Source organism: Arachis ipaensis, chromosome B09 (genome assembly GCF_000816755.2).
Source record: "Arachis ipaensis cultivar K30076 chromosome B09, Araip1.1, whole genome shotgun sequence".
Taxonomy (NCBI): Eukaryota; Viridiplantae; Streptophyta; class Magnoliopsida; order Fabales; family Fabaceae; genus Arachis; species Arachis ipaensis.
In genome coordinates, this window is record NC_029793.2 from 136,714,535 (window position 1) to 136,733,336 (window position 18,802).

At 31.9% G+C, this 18,802-nt stretch overlaps 3 protein-coding genes across 4 annotated transcripts; all 3 read left to right on the forward strand.

Moving 5' to 3' along the window:
• Positions 2,185 to 4,681, forward strand: LOC107619032. Of its 2 annotated transcripts, none has more exons than XM_016321239.2 (3): positions 2,185 to 2,348; positions 2,689 to 2,764; positions 3,862 to 4,681. In XM_016321239.2, the coding sequence occupies exons 2-3, from the start codon at positions 2,696 to 2,698 to the stop codon at positions 4,405 to 4,407; spliced, it is 615 nt and encodes a 204-aa protein (XP_016176725.1). In that variant the 5' UTR covers positions 2,185 to 2,348; positions 2,689 to 2,695; the 3' UTR covers positions 4,408 to 4,681. The 2 variants fall into 2 exon arrangements, with proteins under 2 accessions (XP_016176725.1, XP_016176724.2); XM_016321238.2 differs by having other exon boundaries at positions 2,189 to 2,348; positions 2,694 to 2,764.
• LOC107616364 (gibberellin-regulated protein 2-like) lies at positions 11,387 to 12,389 on the forward strand. Its single transcript, XM_016318328.2, has 3 exons — positions 11,387 to 11,701; positions 11,794 to 11,860; positions 11,959 to 12,389. Exons 1-3 carry the CDS (start codon positions 11,639 to 11,641, stop codon positions 12,138 to 12,140), a joined length of 312 nt encoding a protein of 103 aa, XP_016173814.1. The 5' UTR covers positions 11,387 to 11,638; the 3' UTR covers positions 12,141 to 12,389.
• Positions 16,849 to 18,026, forward strand: LOC107616363 (gibberellin-regulated protein 2-like). Its single transcript, XM_016318327.2, has 3 exons — positions 16,849 to 17,165; positions 17,257 to 17,323; positions 17,425 to 18,026. The coding sequence occupies exons 1-3, from the start codon at positions 17,103 to 17,105 to the stop codon at positions 17,604 to 17,606; spliced, it is 312 nt and encodes a 103-aa protein (XP_016173813.1). The 5' UTR covers positions 16,849 to 17,102; the 3' UTR covers positions 17,607 to 18,026.

Here is an 18,802-nt window from a genome sequence, read left to right on the forward strand (position 1 = left end):
CCAAAAATTAATAAATTTTTGTCATTAGCCAATAAATTATTGTGTATATAAGACAAGATTTGAATTCATATCTAATTTAATTTGTGAAATTTGAAAAAGAAACTTATATTAACAAACTCAGATCAATTACTTGGGTTGGATTAACTTTGGGTAAGATTCAAACACAACAGTTAACCCATTTCGTTGAATGACAATTTTAAGCTCAATTCAACCTATTTGAGTGAGGCACCTACTTCAACAGTATATTTCATGGAGTTTAGGGTTTTTACAATTTTATTAGAAAATGTAAATCAAATGTAAGTTTTTAAAATTTGTTATGTATTAATTGTTTTGAAAAAAAATAAAAAATAAAATATTTTTAATTTTTTATCTTTTTACCCAATGTTCTTAGAAACCTTTTTGTTAGATTCTATGTTCCTAATGTAAAAACTCACTATGATTTTAGAAAGATTCTAATTGAGTTAAGTACTAAAATCGTCCTTAAGATTTGGGGTGAAAATCAAAATCGTCTCCGATCTTTTTTTGTTATTAAAATCATCATCAACGTTACAAAATGTTATAAAATCGTCCTTTTGTCCATAAATAAAATTTTTCGGACAATTTTGCCCTTAAACAAAAATTAAAAAGTCTCTCCACCTTCACCACTACCCTCTGCATTATCATCACCATCACTATCGCTACACCATAACCACCATCACCATCGCTACACCATAACCACCAACAATCCAGCAACACCAACAACAACAATAAAAAATAAATCAACAAAAATTTTAAATTAAACAATTCAGTAATCATCAACTATAATTTCAGATCCAAAATTAGCAACAACATAAATTAAAAAATTTAAAAAAGAAAAACTCATATGTTCTTCACAAAAAAAAAAAGAAGAAGAGAGAAAGAGAACAATACGAAGAAACTGAGAACAAGAACTCAAAAATAGCCTTGAGCTTCTTCACTTCAGAAATAGCCTTGAGCTTTTTCACTTCAGAAAGATCAAGTAACGTAGTCTTGGTGATCAAATCAGAATTCAAGTTGCTACCAAACAACGCAACATCAAGAACAGACGCCATCACTATTCATATATAACAGAAGTCTCATCATTCTCCTCTTCACCTTCCTCACCCCACCACCACCCCACTATCATCATCAACACCAGAACCCACCACCACCCCCACCTCAGAAAATCATAACTCAGAATAATCAACAAATTCACTTTGAACAATAATCAACAAATTCAGCAACAACAATATTCCAAATTTAAGACAAATCACAGAAAATTAAATTATAAATATTTCATAACAAATTTCACTAAAAATTCAGAAATTCTACAACAAAAATCCAGTTCAAAAAAGAAGGAACAGTGGCGGATCACAAGAAGAAGAAGGAGGAACAGTGGCGGATCACAGGCGGCAGAACGGCAGTGCGGCAGTGCGAGGTGCGACGGGGCGGCGGTGCGGCTTCCCTTCCCTCCTCCTCCCCCCACCCCCCTCAACGGCGGCCCTGGCGGTGGTGACGCTCCCCTCGGTGGCTCACTCCCTCTCTCACGCTGTCTCTCTTCTCGGCTCAACTCTGATTCGCGACGGCACTCTCTCTCCCTCTTCCCTTTGATGACGACGATGACAAGCAAGGCAGCTAGGCATGGCGGCGGCGGCACTGGACACGGCCTCCCTCTCTTCCCTTCTCAGCTCTTCGTCACTCTCTCCCTCAAGCCCTCACCGTTTCTTTCTTTCTTTTTGTTTCTCTCTTTCCTTTCTTTTTTATTTATTTTATTTTATAATTATATTTCTTTTATTTTATAATTTTTTTAATGAGGGGTAGTTTGGTAATAAAAAAATAAAATTGGTAAAAAAGATGATTTTAAAGCGTTTTTGAACATTGAAGATGATTTTAATAAGGAAAAAGGATCGAGGACGATTTTGATTTTCGTCCCTTATTTTAGGGACGATTTTAGTACTTAATCCATTCTAATTCAATTATTTGAAGAGTCTTATTAACAACTATGCTGATTGATATATAAATAAGTGAGTTCAATGGTGTCTTTGTTATGATGTCTAAATTGTCTAACTTTCTTTTTAAAATAAAAAATAAAATATTTAAAATAAAAAATAAATCATATAAAATTTATTAAATATTATTTATTTATCTTTTTTAATAAATTAGACACAGAATCATAATAAAAAGAGAAAAAAAAAATCAGGTAATGCAATTATTTTCTCTGCTGTTCTCTTCACCACAAAATAGTGTGTTCCATTTTAATGGTGATTGGGGATTCGAACCACAACGCAAGTGCGTAGATACAAACATGGATACCTTCAATTTCGCATCTTTCGCACTTTCTGGTCCCTCCGGTGAGTGCTGAATGCCCCCTTTCTCTCTTTTTTCCCCCTTATTCCCAAATTCGGAAGAAGCTTCTTTTTCAACCTGGGCAAGTTCTTGTTCGATTATGAAATTCAAAATTTCAACTTTCAACACCAGCAATTCGTTTTTTTTTTTCTTCTTTTGCTTCCCTCTTTTGTGCTTTCAGAGTTATAGCGTTGACTTTGCTTTGGTATAGTGTTTAGTAGTGAAGCAGTGTAGGTAGGACTTAGGAGTAGTGGTTTTATAATCTATTTAACTTTCTTCTATACCGTTAATCACGATTTCTATTGTTTATGATTGCATATAGATACTTATGTGTTTCTATGGTAGTTCAGGGATGCTGGGAAAACAGTTGAATTCCCCTCTACTTACTACAGATTCTGCAACACTGTTCTGCCATTACAAGGTAAATTTAGAATTAAATTTTTATGCTTTGGTAAAAGTGGTTTCTTTTTATGTGGAAGGAGCATATTGGATGTAAGTGTAAAAGAGTTTTGTATTTATAGTGTATAGAAATTGAACTCCTACAGCTTGCAGGTTTGTCTAGGGGAAGATTTGAAGTAGGTTTGTAAGAACCTTGAGAATTGATGTTAAATGTTAAATCAGTTAAAAGTGGGTTTTGATAGGAACTATGAGGAAGATAAAATAGGGATTTTGGGGCCTTTTTTATAAGCAGTGAAAATGCAATCACTAACAATATAGGTGAAGCTCAACAGATAACTTGCTTTTGCTTTTGCTTTTGCATTTGCTATTCCATGCTTTTTTGCTAAGTGCCGGTGATTGTCGTCCGTCAGTCAAGCTTCAACCTCGTAAATTTTTGCCATCTTTTGTTCCTTATGTTGGCCTTTTCATTGTGCATAATTCGTAAGCTAACTGAATGATGGCATTGCAATGTTCCTGGAGGTAATTTCGGCAGAGAATGTGTCCTACCTTATGTTTTATAAAACAAAGATTAGATGTTCTCTTGCCTCCTTTCTTTTGCTGCAGCTCCTTATATAGTTATATGAGCAGTTTCTTCAAAAGGGTCGAGTTTCCCCATTCTGCCATAGAAATTAGAAGATGAGAAGTAAACTTTTTGTACTGGAATCAGAACTGGCTGCATAACCTGTACTTCCCTACATAGTGCTTGATTCAAAGCGAGCATGCCAATAAACTATGGATGAAATATGCTAAAGGATGGAGGGTGATTTGTACCCTAAGTAACAAGCTTGCCAAACTTCTATTCTGCATAACTAAAATGTCTCTTCCTTTTCATAATTCATACCAAAGTATTGCTTTCACTTTCTCCTTTCCAGGTTTGAATTTAATCATAGGTTTATCATTCTATCTTGAAGAATTATCAATGTTTTATAGACGGTATTATCATACACGAAAATGTCTTCTACTTACTTCTGTTATTTGAACCCCATGCAAACCATCAATCATAAACCTGAATCTAAAAAGAATTTCATACTAGAGGTTGTAATGGTCAATGGAGTGTGAAAACTCTATATAACTATGCAGGCTGATCTTTCTGCTGCTTCATCAAGTATTCCAAGTTTTCCAAAAGCAACATGGGCCTCAAATGTTTCCATGAAACATCGGATTTTACATTCAACTGCACAGATAGAAAATATAATCACTAGTGATGAAGATCAGAGTATGTGGGAAGCATCTAGACAAGCTCTTTCTGCATTTAACTTCAGCGATGAAGAGAAGGACAAGATACTTGGAAAAGCATTTGGCCTTGTTCATTCGCCTTATTGGGGAGAGGAACGTAAGACTGAAGTTCCCAAATATGAGACAGTAAATGCTGTATTAGACTACCTGAGGAGCTTAAATCTTTCTGAGGATGACATGTTCAAGTTGCTCAAAAAGTTTCCGGAGGTTCTTGGATGCAAGTTGGAGGAAGAATTGAAAGCTAATATAAAGATCCTGGACGAACAGTGGGGTATTAAAGGAAAATCTCTCAGGAACCTCCTCCTTCGAAATCCGAAGGTTTTGGGTTATAATGTTGATTGTAAAGGAGACTGCATGGCACAATGCACTAGATGCTGGGTTCGTTTCTAGGCAATTCGACAAGCTGTATCAGTCTTTATGATTAAATAGAAGGCATAGAGTCATATGTAAAGAAAGGTTCTCACTTTTTTTTTCCTGGTTACCTTTTCAAAAGAAGTAATTGATTTCGAAGTTGAAGAGGTAGACTCAGAAATTATGATTTTTATTCAGACACTATTGTAAAGAATATCTTGTTTTCATAATCTGTTTTTATGGTTACATTTGTTAAAAACTTAGGATGTTAACATAAGCACACCTATAATGAAATCTCCCCTTCCTCAATCCATTCACTATGTCAAATAAGATTTGCTAAATTCCATGTCTTAGAAACTATCAAGATGTGGCTTAAGCTTTTCTTGGATTTTGTAGTTTTAACTTTTAATTGCATACATATAATTCTTTGTTATGGATGGAGTTTGATGGAAGGTTATAAAGTGATGATTATTGTCAATCAATCTTGAACTACTTTTAAGAACATGAATTGTGTTTGAGAACTTTTTCTCTTTCATAAAAGTGGGAAGATTCCATAATGTATTCGGCAGGAGTTGATTGTCTTGTATTGAGAATACAAAAAAAGGTTCCATATTTGTGAGCCACACTGTATGTTGGTGGTGGTGGAACATGTCCAAATAGCACATCTGATTTTGATAGTGTTTGTTGTCTATTCTGATTTTGTTTTGTTTCTTATGTACACTTCTGTATAATAGAATGCGGAATTAAGCTATTATTTGATTCATGTAGTTGATCCTACTTTATGAAAAAAATGGTATCGTCGTATAATTTTGCCTGTAAATTTAATTGTTTTAACTTATATCAAGCTAAGTAAACCCCATGGGTTTATTTCACTCCAAGACAACCATTTGTATCAATTAAGTGTACATGCTGGGAGGTTTTTCTTTTTTTTTGGTCCGGACCCTAACACACATACACACGCCTCTTTACAACACAACACACTCACGCACATGTATTTTATACTAGTGACTGATTTTGGTGGTTTATTTTGATATACACCTAGCATCATTGTTTTATTAATTACTATTTGATACTTTCTTTAGGTATATTAATAAGACTACTACTAGTAACTACATGGGTGTAAGCTGATGATTCATCATTATGGGATATTTGAATTTCACTTTGGACATAAAGTATTTCATGACTAGTCGTTTGAACCACAATGACCTTTATGTTAAGACTTTAACCATTTAAATGAAAGCATAGCAAAGAAACAAAAGCCATATAGATGGCAAATTATGAAGATCCAATATATCAGACACTCCTAAATTATTTAGGATTATTATATTTTAAGACAAATGACAAGGTAGAAGTTAGAACTGCATTCTGTGTCATAGTTTAATGTCATTTTGCTATATGTTGCTGCCTAGCATGGTAGGCATTCCATTTTTTATTTTATTTTTTATTTGCAACCCACATCTCAACTTCAATACAAGAAATCTAACTGATTTTAGTTTGAGTAAATATGATTATTTCTTTTAACACAATTTATGTCCATTAGAATAGAAACAAATTTGTCTATTATTTGACCCACCAATACTAATGATAGAATTTCACTTAAAAATTAAGTTTCTTATTCTGAATTTTTCCTTTTTATTCAAAAGAAAAAACTTTTGTTAAATAAATAAATGCATATCAACAAAAGTTAGTTAAAATAATAAATATTTAACAACAACCATAAAGTCTTAAGAAAGGAAAAAAGGATAAATTTTATCCATAACATAACTATTCCCTATTAAAAAGAAATTGCCTCTATCAAAAGAATATATGATTATATGTGATTTACAGCAAATATAAGAGTCAATAGTAATAAATAATTATTAAAATGTATTCAAGAAATGAAATGGTATCTTGGTCCATAAGTTTAATATGGTTTCTTTATTTCCTTAGGACTAAGGTAAACAAAAAAGTTTACGTAATAATCACATCAAAAAGTGTACTTAGTCAATTCAATAATTTCAATCACAGTTAGAAAAGTTTCAAAGTAGACACATAAACACAACATCATGCATATGAATAGGGCTCTTTGTTTGAACGATGTTGCTTACCATATATCCTAAAATACATCACCCTTCTTCTCCATATAAATAACTCATCATGGATTCAATCATTTCTCATCCCACAATTTTCTGTGTCACCTCTATCTCATCTTCTGTCTCTTTCTTGTCACCTAAGAAAGCTAAGTAGGCAAGCAATGGCATCCACCAGAACTACCACACTAGTGTTGTTCATTATCTGTTTGATCTTTATACAAGAGGTGAACTAATTAAGTTTCAATTTTAATTTTGATTTTTAACTTACACATTATGTTATTCATTACATGAATTGATTTTCATCTTGTGATTAGTTGGAGATCCATGGGTTGGAGGAGATCCAGGGTGGAAATCAGGACATGACAGCAGCCCACCATCATATAGGTAAGTAATTAAGCAAAACTTGTGCGATGAATGCATGGCTATGTATGAAAAGTTATTAAGAGTGAATTAATGACTAATTAGTAATATGATTGGTGCAGATTGTGGTGGAAAGTGCGGGTACAGATGTAGTAAGGCAGGTAGGCCAAAAATGTGCATGAGGGCATGCAAGACGTGCTGCCAGAGGTGTAATTGCGTGCCACCTGGCACCGCCGGCAACCAAAACGCCTGTGCTTGTTACGCCTCTCTCACCACCCATGGAGGAAAATTGAAGTGCCCTTGAATGCGAATCATCATTCATGAGTTCAATATTCTTCTATGTGCAAGCATGCAGTTATCAAGACAATAATATAATGCAAAGTTTACCGGAGGGAAAAACAAATAAGACTAGTTAAGCACATAGCTCGTCGATTACTCTAAAGATCTGATGAAAAATTAAGGGGGTTAATCGTCTTAATCATGACAGGGCAAGTAAATGTATGAGAATGTGGTGAGAAGTTGAGGAGGACATTGGTCCTAAGTTACAGTTTTATTTTATGTCGATTGATCAGCATAATGTTATTGTATTTATCATAAATACAAATACCCTAGACTTGTGATTTTTATCTTATTTTTAATTACTGTTATACACTTATTAAATGCTCAACCCCAAAATAACCAGACCATTCCATTCTTTTCTGTTTCTTTTCATTACTCATCACTTTTTTTCATCAAAACGGGAGAATTAGCCAAGAATACCAAAACAAATCTTTTCCAACCACTGAGAATAAGTGCTTCCTCTCTTTTCAGTCAAGGCAGCGTTTGACCGTTTGTTTTGAGGGATTGAGATAGAGATTAAAAGAATAAAATATCGTATTATATTTGTTGGTTTAGAAATTGATATTAAAATTTTAGTATTTATTCTCAAAATTTAAGTATTTCAATATCTTTAAAAAGTGAAAACACAGAAGACTGAAATTTTTGAAAATAATGACTGAAATTTTAATAATATTTTATACTTAAAATACTTTCACTTCAATTAATTAATTTTAACTTTGCAAATTAAATTAGAATTTCATTCTTATTTTGAAGGTTGTAGAAGGCTTAGATAAGGGGGTTGAATCTATGACATTTTTTTACTTTAATGAAATAACCCTTTTAAAACAAACTTTCAGTTTGAATCTGTTTAAACTCAATAGCGAAAAATTTATGAGACAATTTCATTTTGTCTCATGAATATCAGAAAACAGAACAGAGAATGGAAGAGAGAAGTTGACACCATCATGTATCTTAGTTCAGTTGTTTTGTGCAATGTAACCTACATCCAGTCTTCACCACAACAGTGGTGAAATTTCTATTATAGTTAAAGTATTACATACACCAATTCCACAGGATTGACACAATCCTTTCACTCTTAAGTTCTAACCTAACTTGACTTGGTTATGCTAATACCTAACTCTTCACTCTTAGTGCTTACCCAACTAAGAAAGGAGTACCTCACTGGTACAAGATACAAGACACAAAACCAACCTAAAGAAATCTGAAATCACTTTAAGCTTTTCACTCAAGTGTATCACTCAGCCTTTTTCACTCTTTGACTTTTTCTTAAGCTCTCTCTTTTAGCCTTTTACCACTCAAGAAATTATAGAAAGATATACATTAAAATGAAATTACAATCTGTAAAACATGAAGGAGATTAATACTTTAACAGCCTCTTTGCTATGTGATGAACCAAATTTGCTTGCCTCTGATTTAGTTCCTCATTCTGGTGGGATGCTCCTTTGATTAGGAAACACTGTCCAAGTTGATAAACTTCTTCAGAGAGCTTTTCTCAGAACATAAACCTCAAACGCTGGTTCTCTCTCCTTGCTTTCAGAAGCATGAATAATTTTCTTTCGTATCTCCTTGCATATTGTTGAGATGCTCTCTTCCAAGTTAACTCTTCGAGTTATGTACTACCAACTTACCATATCATTTTTTTTCAGTTAATCCCCAAATTAGAATTTTGAATCTGATTTTCTCTTATTTAACCGAAAGCTTCAAGGAAGCAAAGAAGAAAAGTTTTCAATGGCAATCCCACATCTAAACCCTTGAAATACTACTTGGTCCCCAAGAAACGATCTTGGCTTTTGATTCACAGCAGTGTATCTCAGAAATCACTCTTTCCATATATCTTAAAATGAAGTCGCAGAGAGTTGGAGAAGGAGGGATGAAAGTAAGATGCATGTAAAAGGAAATGAATCACCTTTAGCCTCTAACTTAGCTTGATGTGGTTTGATTTGGGTGATTAGACCTCAACCTTTTTGCTTAACCTTTCTCTTTCTTTCTTCTTCGATGATTGACTTAGAAACGAAGCACTCTCTCCTCTGAGTTCTGTCCGAATTGAAAAAGGAACGTTGCTTTGGAAGCAAGCACTTGGAGAGATTAGCTTGAGAGAATCACATTGGGTTTAGGTTGGCTTTGATCAAATTGACCCTGTTGAATTTCTTGCTTTGTTTTCTTTGGGCTTCCTTTGTTTAGACAGCCCACCAACATATTCATTTTGTTCCATAATGGGCTGCTGCAATAGTAAATTTTTGGCCTGCATCACTTAAACAATATGATCAAAACTAATTGGGTAATTAACCCAATAAAATTAATGTTTGTCATCATCAATTATGTTAGTTAATTTCTTAACTCAACATGGTGCAATGTGGCACACCTTTGTTGTGGCCTCCTTGGGATTTCCTAGGTTTCGGCCCAGCGTTTGCACGCTTAGACACGCCACTACATGCCCATAAAGAGTGACAATACCGACGTGTGATGGCATTTTGCAGTATGACACACCTTCGATGGGGGCTTTAGAGTGCTCTCCTGGAAAATGGCCCAGCGTGCACATGTAACACCCAAATTAGCCTAAACGTTACCTTGCGTCGTTAATCAGAGATTATGACAGTTCTAAGCTCATACATAATATATATATATATATATAGAGAAAGAATAGTATAATCTAAAAGTCCGATGAAGGATATAGCTCAAATTTTGGATTTGAAAAGCACAAAACGTACTAATGAGGCTACTAGCTTAAGGCACAAGAAACAGATAAGATATAATAAAAGATAAGTATATAATATCATAGGAAACTAGCCACGGCTCCCGTCTTTCCATATCTCAAAATGAAGTAGCAGAGAGTTGGAGAATGAGAGAAGAAAGTAAAATGCCTGTAAAAGGAAATGAATCACCTTTAGTCTTTGACTTAACTTGATGTGGTTTGATTTGGGTGATTAGACCTTAATCTTTTTTGCTTAACCCTTCTCTTTCTTTCTTCTTTGGTGAATAGTTGAAGAATGAAACTTTCTCTCTCTTTTTTCTAAGTTCTGACCAAAGTAAAAAAGTGAACGTTGCTTTTGGAGGAAGTTGTTTGGAGGGATTGACATGAGGGATCAATTTCGGCTTGGATTGGCTTTGTCCATTCAACCCATTTGATTTCTTTGTTCTAAATTAATTTAGACTTGTTTGTAAGTGTTGCACACTGTGAGACTTTTGATTTTTATTTCAATTTCTTTGGGTTGCTACAAGTGTGAATTTTGGCCTGCAACACTTTAAACAAAATTATTAAAACTAATTGAGTAATTAGTCCAATAACATAATATGTGTCATCATTAATTATGTTAGTTAATTTCTTAATTCAACATATTTCAGTCTCTATCTTTCACTTTACACCAAACATAAAACTTATTTCAGTTTTTGTCTTTCAATCTCAATCTCTCTAACACTACCTAATAGTATTTTCTATTGTCTTTATTTAGCTTGTAGTGTATATTCTGTTAATTTTCAAATACTATATTTTCCTTTGATCTAGTTCTTTTATTAATATAAATATAAAAAAAATTTTAATTCCTTAAATACGCACCATATAAAAGTGTTACTAAAATATACAGAGACAATTTATATGAAGTCTCTCTAAAATAGATTTTACTATCATTTTAGATGCATGTATCATCTACGAAATGAGAAGACTTGTGTCGAACTTCTAATTTAAACAATTAAAAAAATTACATGTATGTTCATCTTTTTTTAGAGTACAACGAGTATCTATAAACTATACAATCATCATAGTATAATTTATAGTAAAAAAAAATACTAGATCTGCAAAAATTATTATTATTGGTCCACAATTAACTAACAATGTTCAAGAATTCAAAATTTTTTTTTCATGTTTCGGAGGAAACTAAAATTAATAATTGCAATTCTAATAAGAATTCTAATTCTTATATTTACTCTATTTATAAATTAAATCACTTTTAGTTTAATTTTCAATTCCATTTTCATGGTTACAATTTTAAAAATTAAAAAATCTAAAATATTCCTATATATTAATAATATAAAATTATTATTTTAGAAAAATTAAAGAAAAACGTGATTTTTTAAATAAGTTTTAATTATTTTATTTATCGATTTATGTAATTTATAATTTGTACTATATTTATTAATTTATATCGCTTTATATATCGTTGAGTTTGAGCCTATTTCTTTTATGTGTAAACAAGATAAAGCACATTCACGTTACATAAACACGACAAATTTCAGACAGCTATAACTGGATCTGAAAAGCATTAGTCTTCACAAATATTTGACTCCTTCTTCTCAATGATTTCCATCACAGTTGGAAAAGTTTCAAAGTAGACACACAAACACAACATGATGCATATGAATAGGGCTCTTTGTTTGAACGATGTTCCCAACCATATATCCTAAATAAATCACCCTTCTTCTCCATATAAATAACTCATCATGGATTCAATCTTTTCTCATCCCACAATTGTCTGTGTCACCTAAGAAAGCTAAGTAGGCAAGCAATGGCATCCACCAGAACTACCACACTAGTGTTGTTCATTATCTGTTTGATCTTTATACAAGAGGTGAATTAATTAAGTTCCAATTTTAATTTTAATTTGTTTACTTTTCACACTATATTGTTCATTACATGAATTGATTTTCAATTTGTGATCAGTTGGAGATCCATGGGTTGGAGATCCATGGTGGAACTCAGGACACGGCAGCAGCTCACCAACATATAGGTAAGTAATTAAGCAAAACTTGTGTGATGAATGAATGGCTATGTATGAGAAGTGATTAAGAGTGAATTAATGATTAATAAGTAATATGATTGGTGCAGATTGTGGTGGAAAGTGCGGGTACAGATGTAGTAAGGCAGGAAGGCCAAAAATATGCATGAGGGCATGCAAGACGTGCTGCCAGAGGTGTAATTGCGTGCCACCTGGCACCGCCGGCAACCAAAACGCCTGTCCTTGTTACGCCTCTCTCACCACCCATGGAGGAAAACTGAAGTGCCCTTGAATGTGAATCATCATTCATGAGTTTAATATTCTTCTATGTGCAAGCACGCAGTTATCAAGACAATGATATAATGCAAAGTTTATGGGAGGGAAAAACAAATAAGGCTAATTAAGCACATAGCTCGTGGATTACTCTTAAGATCTGATGAAAAATTAAGTGGGTTAATCGTCTTAATCATGACAGGGCAAGTAAATGTATGAGAATATGGTGAGAAGTTGAGGAGGACATTGGTTCCAAGTTACAGTTTTATTTTATGCCGATTGATCCGCATAATGTTATTGTATTTATATAAATACGAATACCTTAGACTTGTGATTTTTATCTTATTTTTTATTACTGTTATACACTTATTAAATGCTCAATCCCAAAATAACCAGACCATTCCATTCTTTTCTGTTTCTTTTCATTACTCATCACTCTTTTTCATCAAAACGGGAGAATTAGCCAAGAATACCAAAACAAATCTTTTCCAACCACTGAGAACAAAAGTGCTTCCTCGCGATTGGGTCTATTTTTTAGATTTTAATATGGTCTTAGACCCAATGAAACGTAAATATTTTTGGGGCACAACTATACTGAGTCTAAATTGGATAAAAATTGAATCTTTAAATCTTTAACAATAATTTATAAAAAAAAATTATAAAAAAATTTATTTATGATGCATTTATTTATAAAGAAAAAATTTGTTACCGAAAAGTAGTTGATATGTATATTTGAACTTGAATTTGTCCACAAATTCTAATTTGATGCTTCTTTGATATATTCTCTTAAGAAAAGTCTAGGGGCCAGCGACTTTTGTGTTTTCTGGCCAGCACTTAACCATCAAAAGAAAAGTGAGTGATTTCTCACCATTGGATGTAATCTCACACCATTAAAAACACTATTGATGGCCAATTGATGGTTACAAAATACCAAAGTTGTTGGCCCCCTAGCATTGCTCATTTTCTTATTCAACAAGTGTGACTAAAAATAAAACAATAATCTTATAATTAATATCACATAATATTGAAATTAATTTAAAACATATATATCATTTTTAGTTCCCTTAGGGAGTACATGAGTCGAGTAAAACCATGTTCGCCTTGATCTGGCCTCGACCCGAAATAATGATCGAATCTATTTTTGAGAGTCTTACCCAACTCTAAACTCAATGAAATCACACCAAATTAGCTCCTAAAATGTATGGGTCGGGCGGGTCTTCGGGCCGGATTGGGCCATGTACACCCCCTAGTTTGACTTTTTATTTTGAGGTATTGGAATGGAGATTGAGAAACTAGAACTCAATATCATGTTTATTGATTCTGATATTAAACTTTCAGTCTCTAAAAAGTGGGAACAAAAAATTTTAAAAACAGAGACTAAAATTTTAATAACATTTTATATTTAAAATACTCCTATTTTAATTAATTAATTATAACTTTATCCTTTATACAAATTAAATTAGAGTTTTATTTTTATTTCAATCTCTATTTTTCACTTTACACCAAATATAATATTGAGACTTATTTTAGTCTCTATCTTTTAATTTCAGTCTTTTTGTTCTATCTCTCTAACACTACCTAATGATACTTTCTATTGTTTTTATTTATCTTTAGTGCATGTTTTGTTAATTTTCAAATACTATATGCCCCTTTGATATGATTTTTTTATTATTATAAATATAAAAAATATTTTAATTCATTAAATACGCACCATGTAAAAGTATTACTAAAATATAAAGTATACAGACACAATTCACATGAAGTCCCTCTAAAATGAATTTTACTACTATTTTAGATGCATCCGTAATAGGTGCTTCAAATGTTCGTGATATGAAGAGTTCAAGTGTTATTTAGAAGATATTAGTTTACATTTTTAGAATATTTTAATTTAATGTATTTTAATTTTGTTTATTTAATTACTAGATTGGGCCTTATGTTTATGGGCTTTAGGATTTTTCTTTGTTTTAACCTAATAAGAGGTTATAAATACCTCCTTAACTATTATAGTTGTAGTATAGAATAATTTAGATGTTTAAAAACCTTTTTTTGGTTTCATGATGAAATCATGGTGTGGACAATTGAGGTTGAGGAGTCCCTCTCTTGCATCGGGAAATTGGGTAAAAGGTTGAGGAGTCCCTTCGATTCAATTCCCAAACTATGGCGTTGACAAGTTAGGTTAAGGAGTCTTTTTCTTGTTGCGTCAGGAAATTTGGTAGAAAGTAGAGTGATTTTCTTTGTACTCAATTTTAATTTATCCTTTTTATTTTTATTTCAATTACAATTTATCTTTTTATTCAGTTTGAATCCTTATCTTCTTGTTTATCTTTTATTTCTTTATCATTTGGTATCAGAGCTCAGGTATTAGATTAATTCTTATTAATCTATATTTGTTCTTCTTTTATCATAAAAAAAAGAGTCCAGTGTCTCTCGCGTCTTTCTTTGTGTTCTTGTCTTTGTTTGCGCTTCATTATGCTTAAAAAAAAAGCATAAAGTGAAAAAAAATAAAAAAAGATGAAAAAAAACCAAAAAAAAAAAGAAATTATCTTCCTTGTAATTATTGTCCTTTTCATATATTATTTTTTTTCCACTTACAAGATTCGAGGACGAATCTTTTTTGAAGAGGAGGAGAATGATACGTGCTTCAAATATTCGTGATATGAAGAGTTCAAGTATTATTTAGAAGATATTAGTTTACATTTTTAGAATATTTTAATTTAATGTATTTTGATTTTGTTTATTTAATTACTAAATTGGGCCTTATGTTTATGGAATTTAGGGTTTTTCTTTGTTTTAACCTAATAAGAGGTTATAAATACCTCCTTAGCTATTGTAGTTGTAGTATAGAATGATTTAGAGGTTTAAAAACTCCTTTTTGGTTTCGTAATGAAACCATGGTGTGGACAATTGAGGTTGAGGAGTCTCTCTCTTGTTGTATCGGGGAATTGGGTAGAAGGTTGAGGAGTCCCTTCGATTCAATTCCCAAACTATGGCTTTGACAAGTTAGGTTGAGGAGTCCCTTTCTTGTTGCGTCAGGAAATTGGGTAGAAAGTAGAGTGATTCTCTTTGTACTCAATTTCAATTTATTCTTTTTATTTTTATTTCAATTACAATTTATCTTTTTATTCAGTTTGAATCCTTATCTTCTTGTTTATCTTTTATTTCTTTATCAATGCGTCATTCACGAAATAAGACACTTTTTCTTTTTCATGTGAGAGAGAGAGGAGTGTATCTCACAATGATGTGAGAAGAGATGAGTTTTACTCTGGTATGGTTTAAACAATTCGGACCCTCCGATTTGTTTCATTTTTTAAACCAACAATCAGAAATTGGACGGTCTGATTTGTGATTTCGAAAATAAAAAAATTTTTAATGTTAAAATCGGACCGTCCGATTTTTATTTTAAAAAATAAAAAATACAAAACGGACCCTCCGATTTGTAATATATTTTTTTCTTCAAATAAATCGGACCCTTCGATTTGTAGTTTATTTTTTTCTTCAAACAAATCGGACCGTCCAATTTGAATAAAACACCATATAAAAAAAATACCAAATCTTCCAATAACAATGTATTACACATATATTTAAACAATATAAAAAAAAATTAGCCCGAAATAAGAGGACTTGTGTCCAACTTGTAAGAGATAATACTCAATTTGATCCCTGAACTTACATGCGAGTCTCAATTTAGTCTCTGAAATTTCAATTGCCTCTATTTAGTCCCCAAACTTTGAACATAACTCATATTAGTCCTTGAAACAATTTTCAACGTACAAACGTTAACAGAACACTGTCGTGACAGCCGGATGCCACACTAAACTTTATAAAATGATGTCGTTTTGGTTTTGACACTCAAATAACCTAAAAACAACATCTTAAATGGTGTTTATTAAAATTTTACCTAACAAAATAAGTAATACGATGCCGTTTTTGAGCTATTTAAATGTCAAAACCAAAATTATATCATTTTACAAGTTTTAACGTGACATGTGATAGTCTACAACAGCGCTCTATTAACGTTTTTATACTAAAAATGGTCTCAGGGACTAATATGAGGCACGTTTATAAACTTCAGGGACTAAATAGAGACAATTGAAACTTCAGGAACTAAATTGAGATTCGCGTGTAAGTTTAGGGACCAAATTGAGTATTATCTCAACTTGTAACTTAAACAATTAAAAAAAATTACATGTATATTCATCTTTTTTTCGAGTACAGTGAGTAAATATAAAAAATAGATTATACAATCATTAGAGTATAATTTACAATAAAAACATACAAAAAGATCTGCAAAAATTATTGTTTTTTGGCTCGCAATTAGTTAATAATGTTCAAGAATTGAATTTTTTTTTATGTTTCAGACAAAACAAAAATTAATAATTATAATTCTAATGAGAATTCTAATTCTCACATTTACTCTATTTATAAATTAGATCACTTTTCGTCTAATTTCTAATTTTATTTTGATGGTTATAATTTTAAAAATTAAAAAATCCAAAATATTCTTACAAAATATTCAATATTCGTATATTTATCAATTTATGTCGTTTTATATATTGTTGAGTTTGAACCTATCTCCTTTAAACGACAAAAAAAAAAAACACATTTCGCGTTGCAGGTATCATATTTGCACACTGATACTTAAGAGCTGAACACCACGTATCTCATTTACACGCTTCAAATTCAGCGTATAAATGACATGCATAAATTGATTTGGTACGACAAATTTAAACAGTTATAACAGTATCTGAAAGCATTAGTCTTCACAAATATTTGACTCCTTCGTCACAGTTGGAAAAGTTTCAAAGTAGACACACAAACACAACATGATGCATATGAATAGGGCTCTTTGTTTGAACGATGTTCCCAACCATATATCCTAAATAAATCACCCTTCTTCTCCATATAAATAACTCATCATGGATTCAATCTTTTCTCATCCCACAATTGTCTGTGTCACCTAAGAAAGCTAAGTAGGCAAGCAATGGCATCCACCAGAACTACCACACTAGTGTTGTTCATTATTTGCTTGATCTTTATACAAGAGGTGAATTAATTAAGTTAATTTTAATTTTAATTTCTTTAATTTTCACACTATGTTGTTCATTACATGAATTGATTTTCATCTTTGTGATCAGTTGGAGATCCATGGGTTGGAGATCCATGGTGGAACTCAGGACATGGCAGCAGCTCACCAACATATAGGTAAGAGTGAATTAAGCAAAACTTGTGTGATGAATGAATGGCTATGTATGAGAAGTGATTAAGAGTGAATTAATGATTAATAAGTAATATGATTGGTGCAGATTGTGGGAGAAAGTGCGGGTACAGATGCAGTAAGGCAGGAAGGCCAAAAATATGCATGAGGGCATGCAAGACGTGCTGCCAGAGGTGTAATTGCGTGCCACCTGGCACCGCCGGCAACCAAAACGCCTGTCCTTGTTACGCCTCTCTCACCACCCATGGAGGAAAACTGAAGTGCCCTTGAATGCGAATCATCATTCATGAGTTCAATATTCTTCTATGTGCAAGCATGCAGTTATCAAGACAATAATATAATGCAAAGTTTACCGAAGGAAAAAACAAATAAGGCTAGTTAAGCACATAGCTCGTGGATTACTCTTAAGATCTGATGAAAAATTAAGTGGGTTAATCGTCTTAATCATGACAGGGCAAGTAGATGTATGAGAATATGGTGAGAAGTTGAGGAGGACATTGGTCCCAAGTTACAGTTTTATTTTATGTCGATTGATCAGCATAATGTTATTGTATTCGGCATAAAGAAAAGTGTAAGTAACCAACAACATTAATCAACAATGTGAACAATAGATATATTGGATGTTTATTTTACTAAGTGTACAGATGGTTATTCTATTATTTAAATTTAGATGGATAATTTGAAGGTGTAATGTGTTTTTATTTTATTGGTAGTTATTTATGTTATTAAAAAAATCATTGATTACCTAACATTAATTTTATCATAAATACAAGAAAAAGTATAGATAACTAACATTTTTAAACAATGTATGAACAATATAAATTAATAGGATTAAAAGAGTAAATTAGTCTTAAATTTAATTAGTAACATTAAATTAGAGTATAATATATTTTTATTTGATTAATAATTATTCATATTATTCAAAATAATTATTGTTTACCTAACACTCCCCTAAATACAAATGCCTTAGAGTTGCAATTTTTTTCTTATTTTTAATTACTATTATACACTTATTAAATGCTCAATCCCAAAATAACGAGATCATTCCATTCTTTTCTGTTTCTTTTCATTACTCATCACTCTTTTTCATCAAAACGAGAGAATTAGCTAAGAATGCCAAAACAAATCTTTTCCAACGACTGAGAACAATAAGTGCTTCCTCTCTTTCAGTTCTTAAGGTAGCGTTTAATTTAGGAGCGTTCATGGTTCGGGTGAAATTGAATTTGTCTTCACTCGGATTTAATCTATATTTTAGATCCTAATTTAGTTTAAAATTCGACAAAATTTAAACATTTTTGAGTCACAACTATACCGATACCAAATTGGATCAAAATCGGATCTTTAAACTTTTAACAATAATTTATAAAAAAATTATTTATAAAAAAATTTATTTATGATACATTTATTTATAAAGAAAAAATTTGTTATCGAAAAGTTGATATCCATATTTGAAATTGAATTTGTTT

Bases quoted from the DNA above. Each gene is read 5' to 3' on its own strand.
- LOC107616363 (XM_016318327.2), top strand. From the start codon at position 17,103: ATGGCATCCACCAGAACTACCACACTAGTGTTGTTCATTATTTGCTTG. The intron at 17,166-17,256 runs GTGAATTAATTA...CTTTGTGATCAG, and splicing joins GCTTGATCTTTATACAAGAG to TTGGAGATCCATGGGTTGGA. The intron at 17,324-17,424 runs GTAAGAGTGAAT...TGATTGGTGCAG, and splicing joins AGCAGCTCACCAACATATAG to ATTGTGGGAGAAAGTGCGGG.
- LOC107619032 (XM_016321238.2), top strand. From the start codon at position 2,201: ATGCAATTATTTTCTCTGCTGTTCTCTTCACCACAAAATAGTGTGTTC. The intron at 2,349-2,693 runs GTGAGTGCTGAA...ATGGTAGTTCAG, and splicing joins CGCACTTTCTGGTCCCTCCG to GGATGCTGGGAAAACAGTTG. The intron at 2,765-3,861 runs GTAAATTTAGAA...ATAACTATGCAG, and splicing joins CACTGTTCTGCCATTACAAG to GCTGATCTTTCTGCTGCTTC.
- LOC107616364 (XM_016318328.2), top strand. From the start codon at position 11,639: ATGGCATCCACCAGAACTACCACACTAGTGTTGTTCATTATCTGTTTG. The intron at 11,702-11,793 runs GTGAATTAATTA...ATTTGTGATCAG, and splicing joins GTTTGATCTTTATACAAGAG to TTGGAGATCCATGGGTTGGA. The intron at 11,861-11,958 runs GTAAGTAATTAA...TGATTGGTGCAG, and splicing joins AGCAGCTCACCAACATATAG to ATTGTGGTGGAAAGTGCGGG.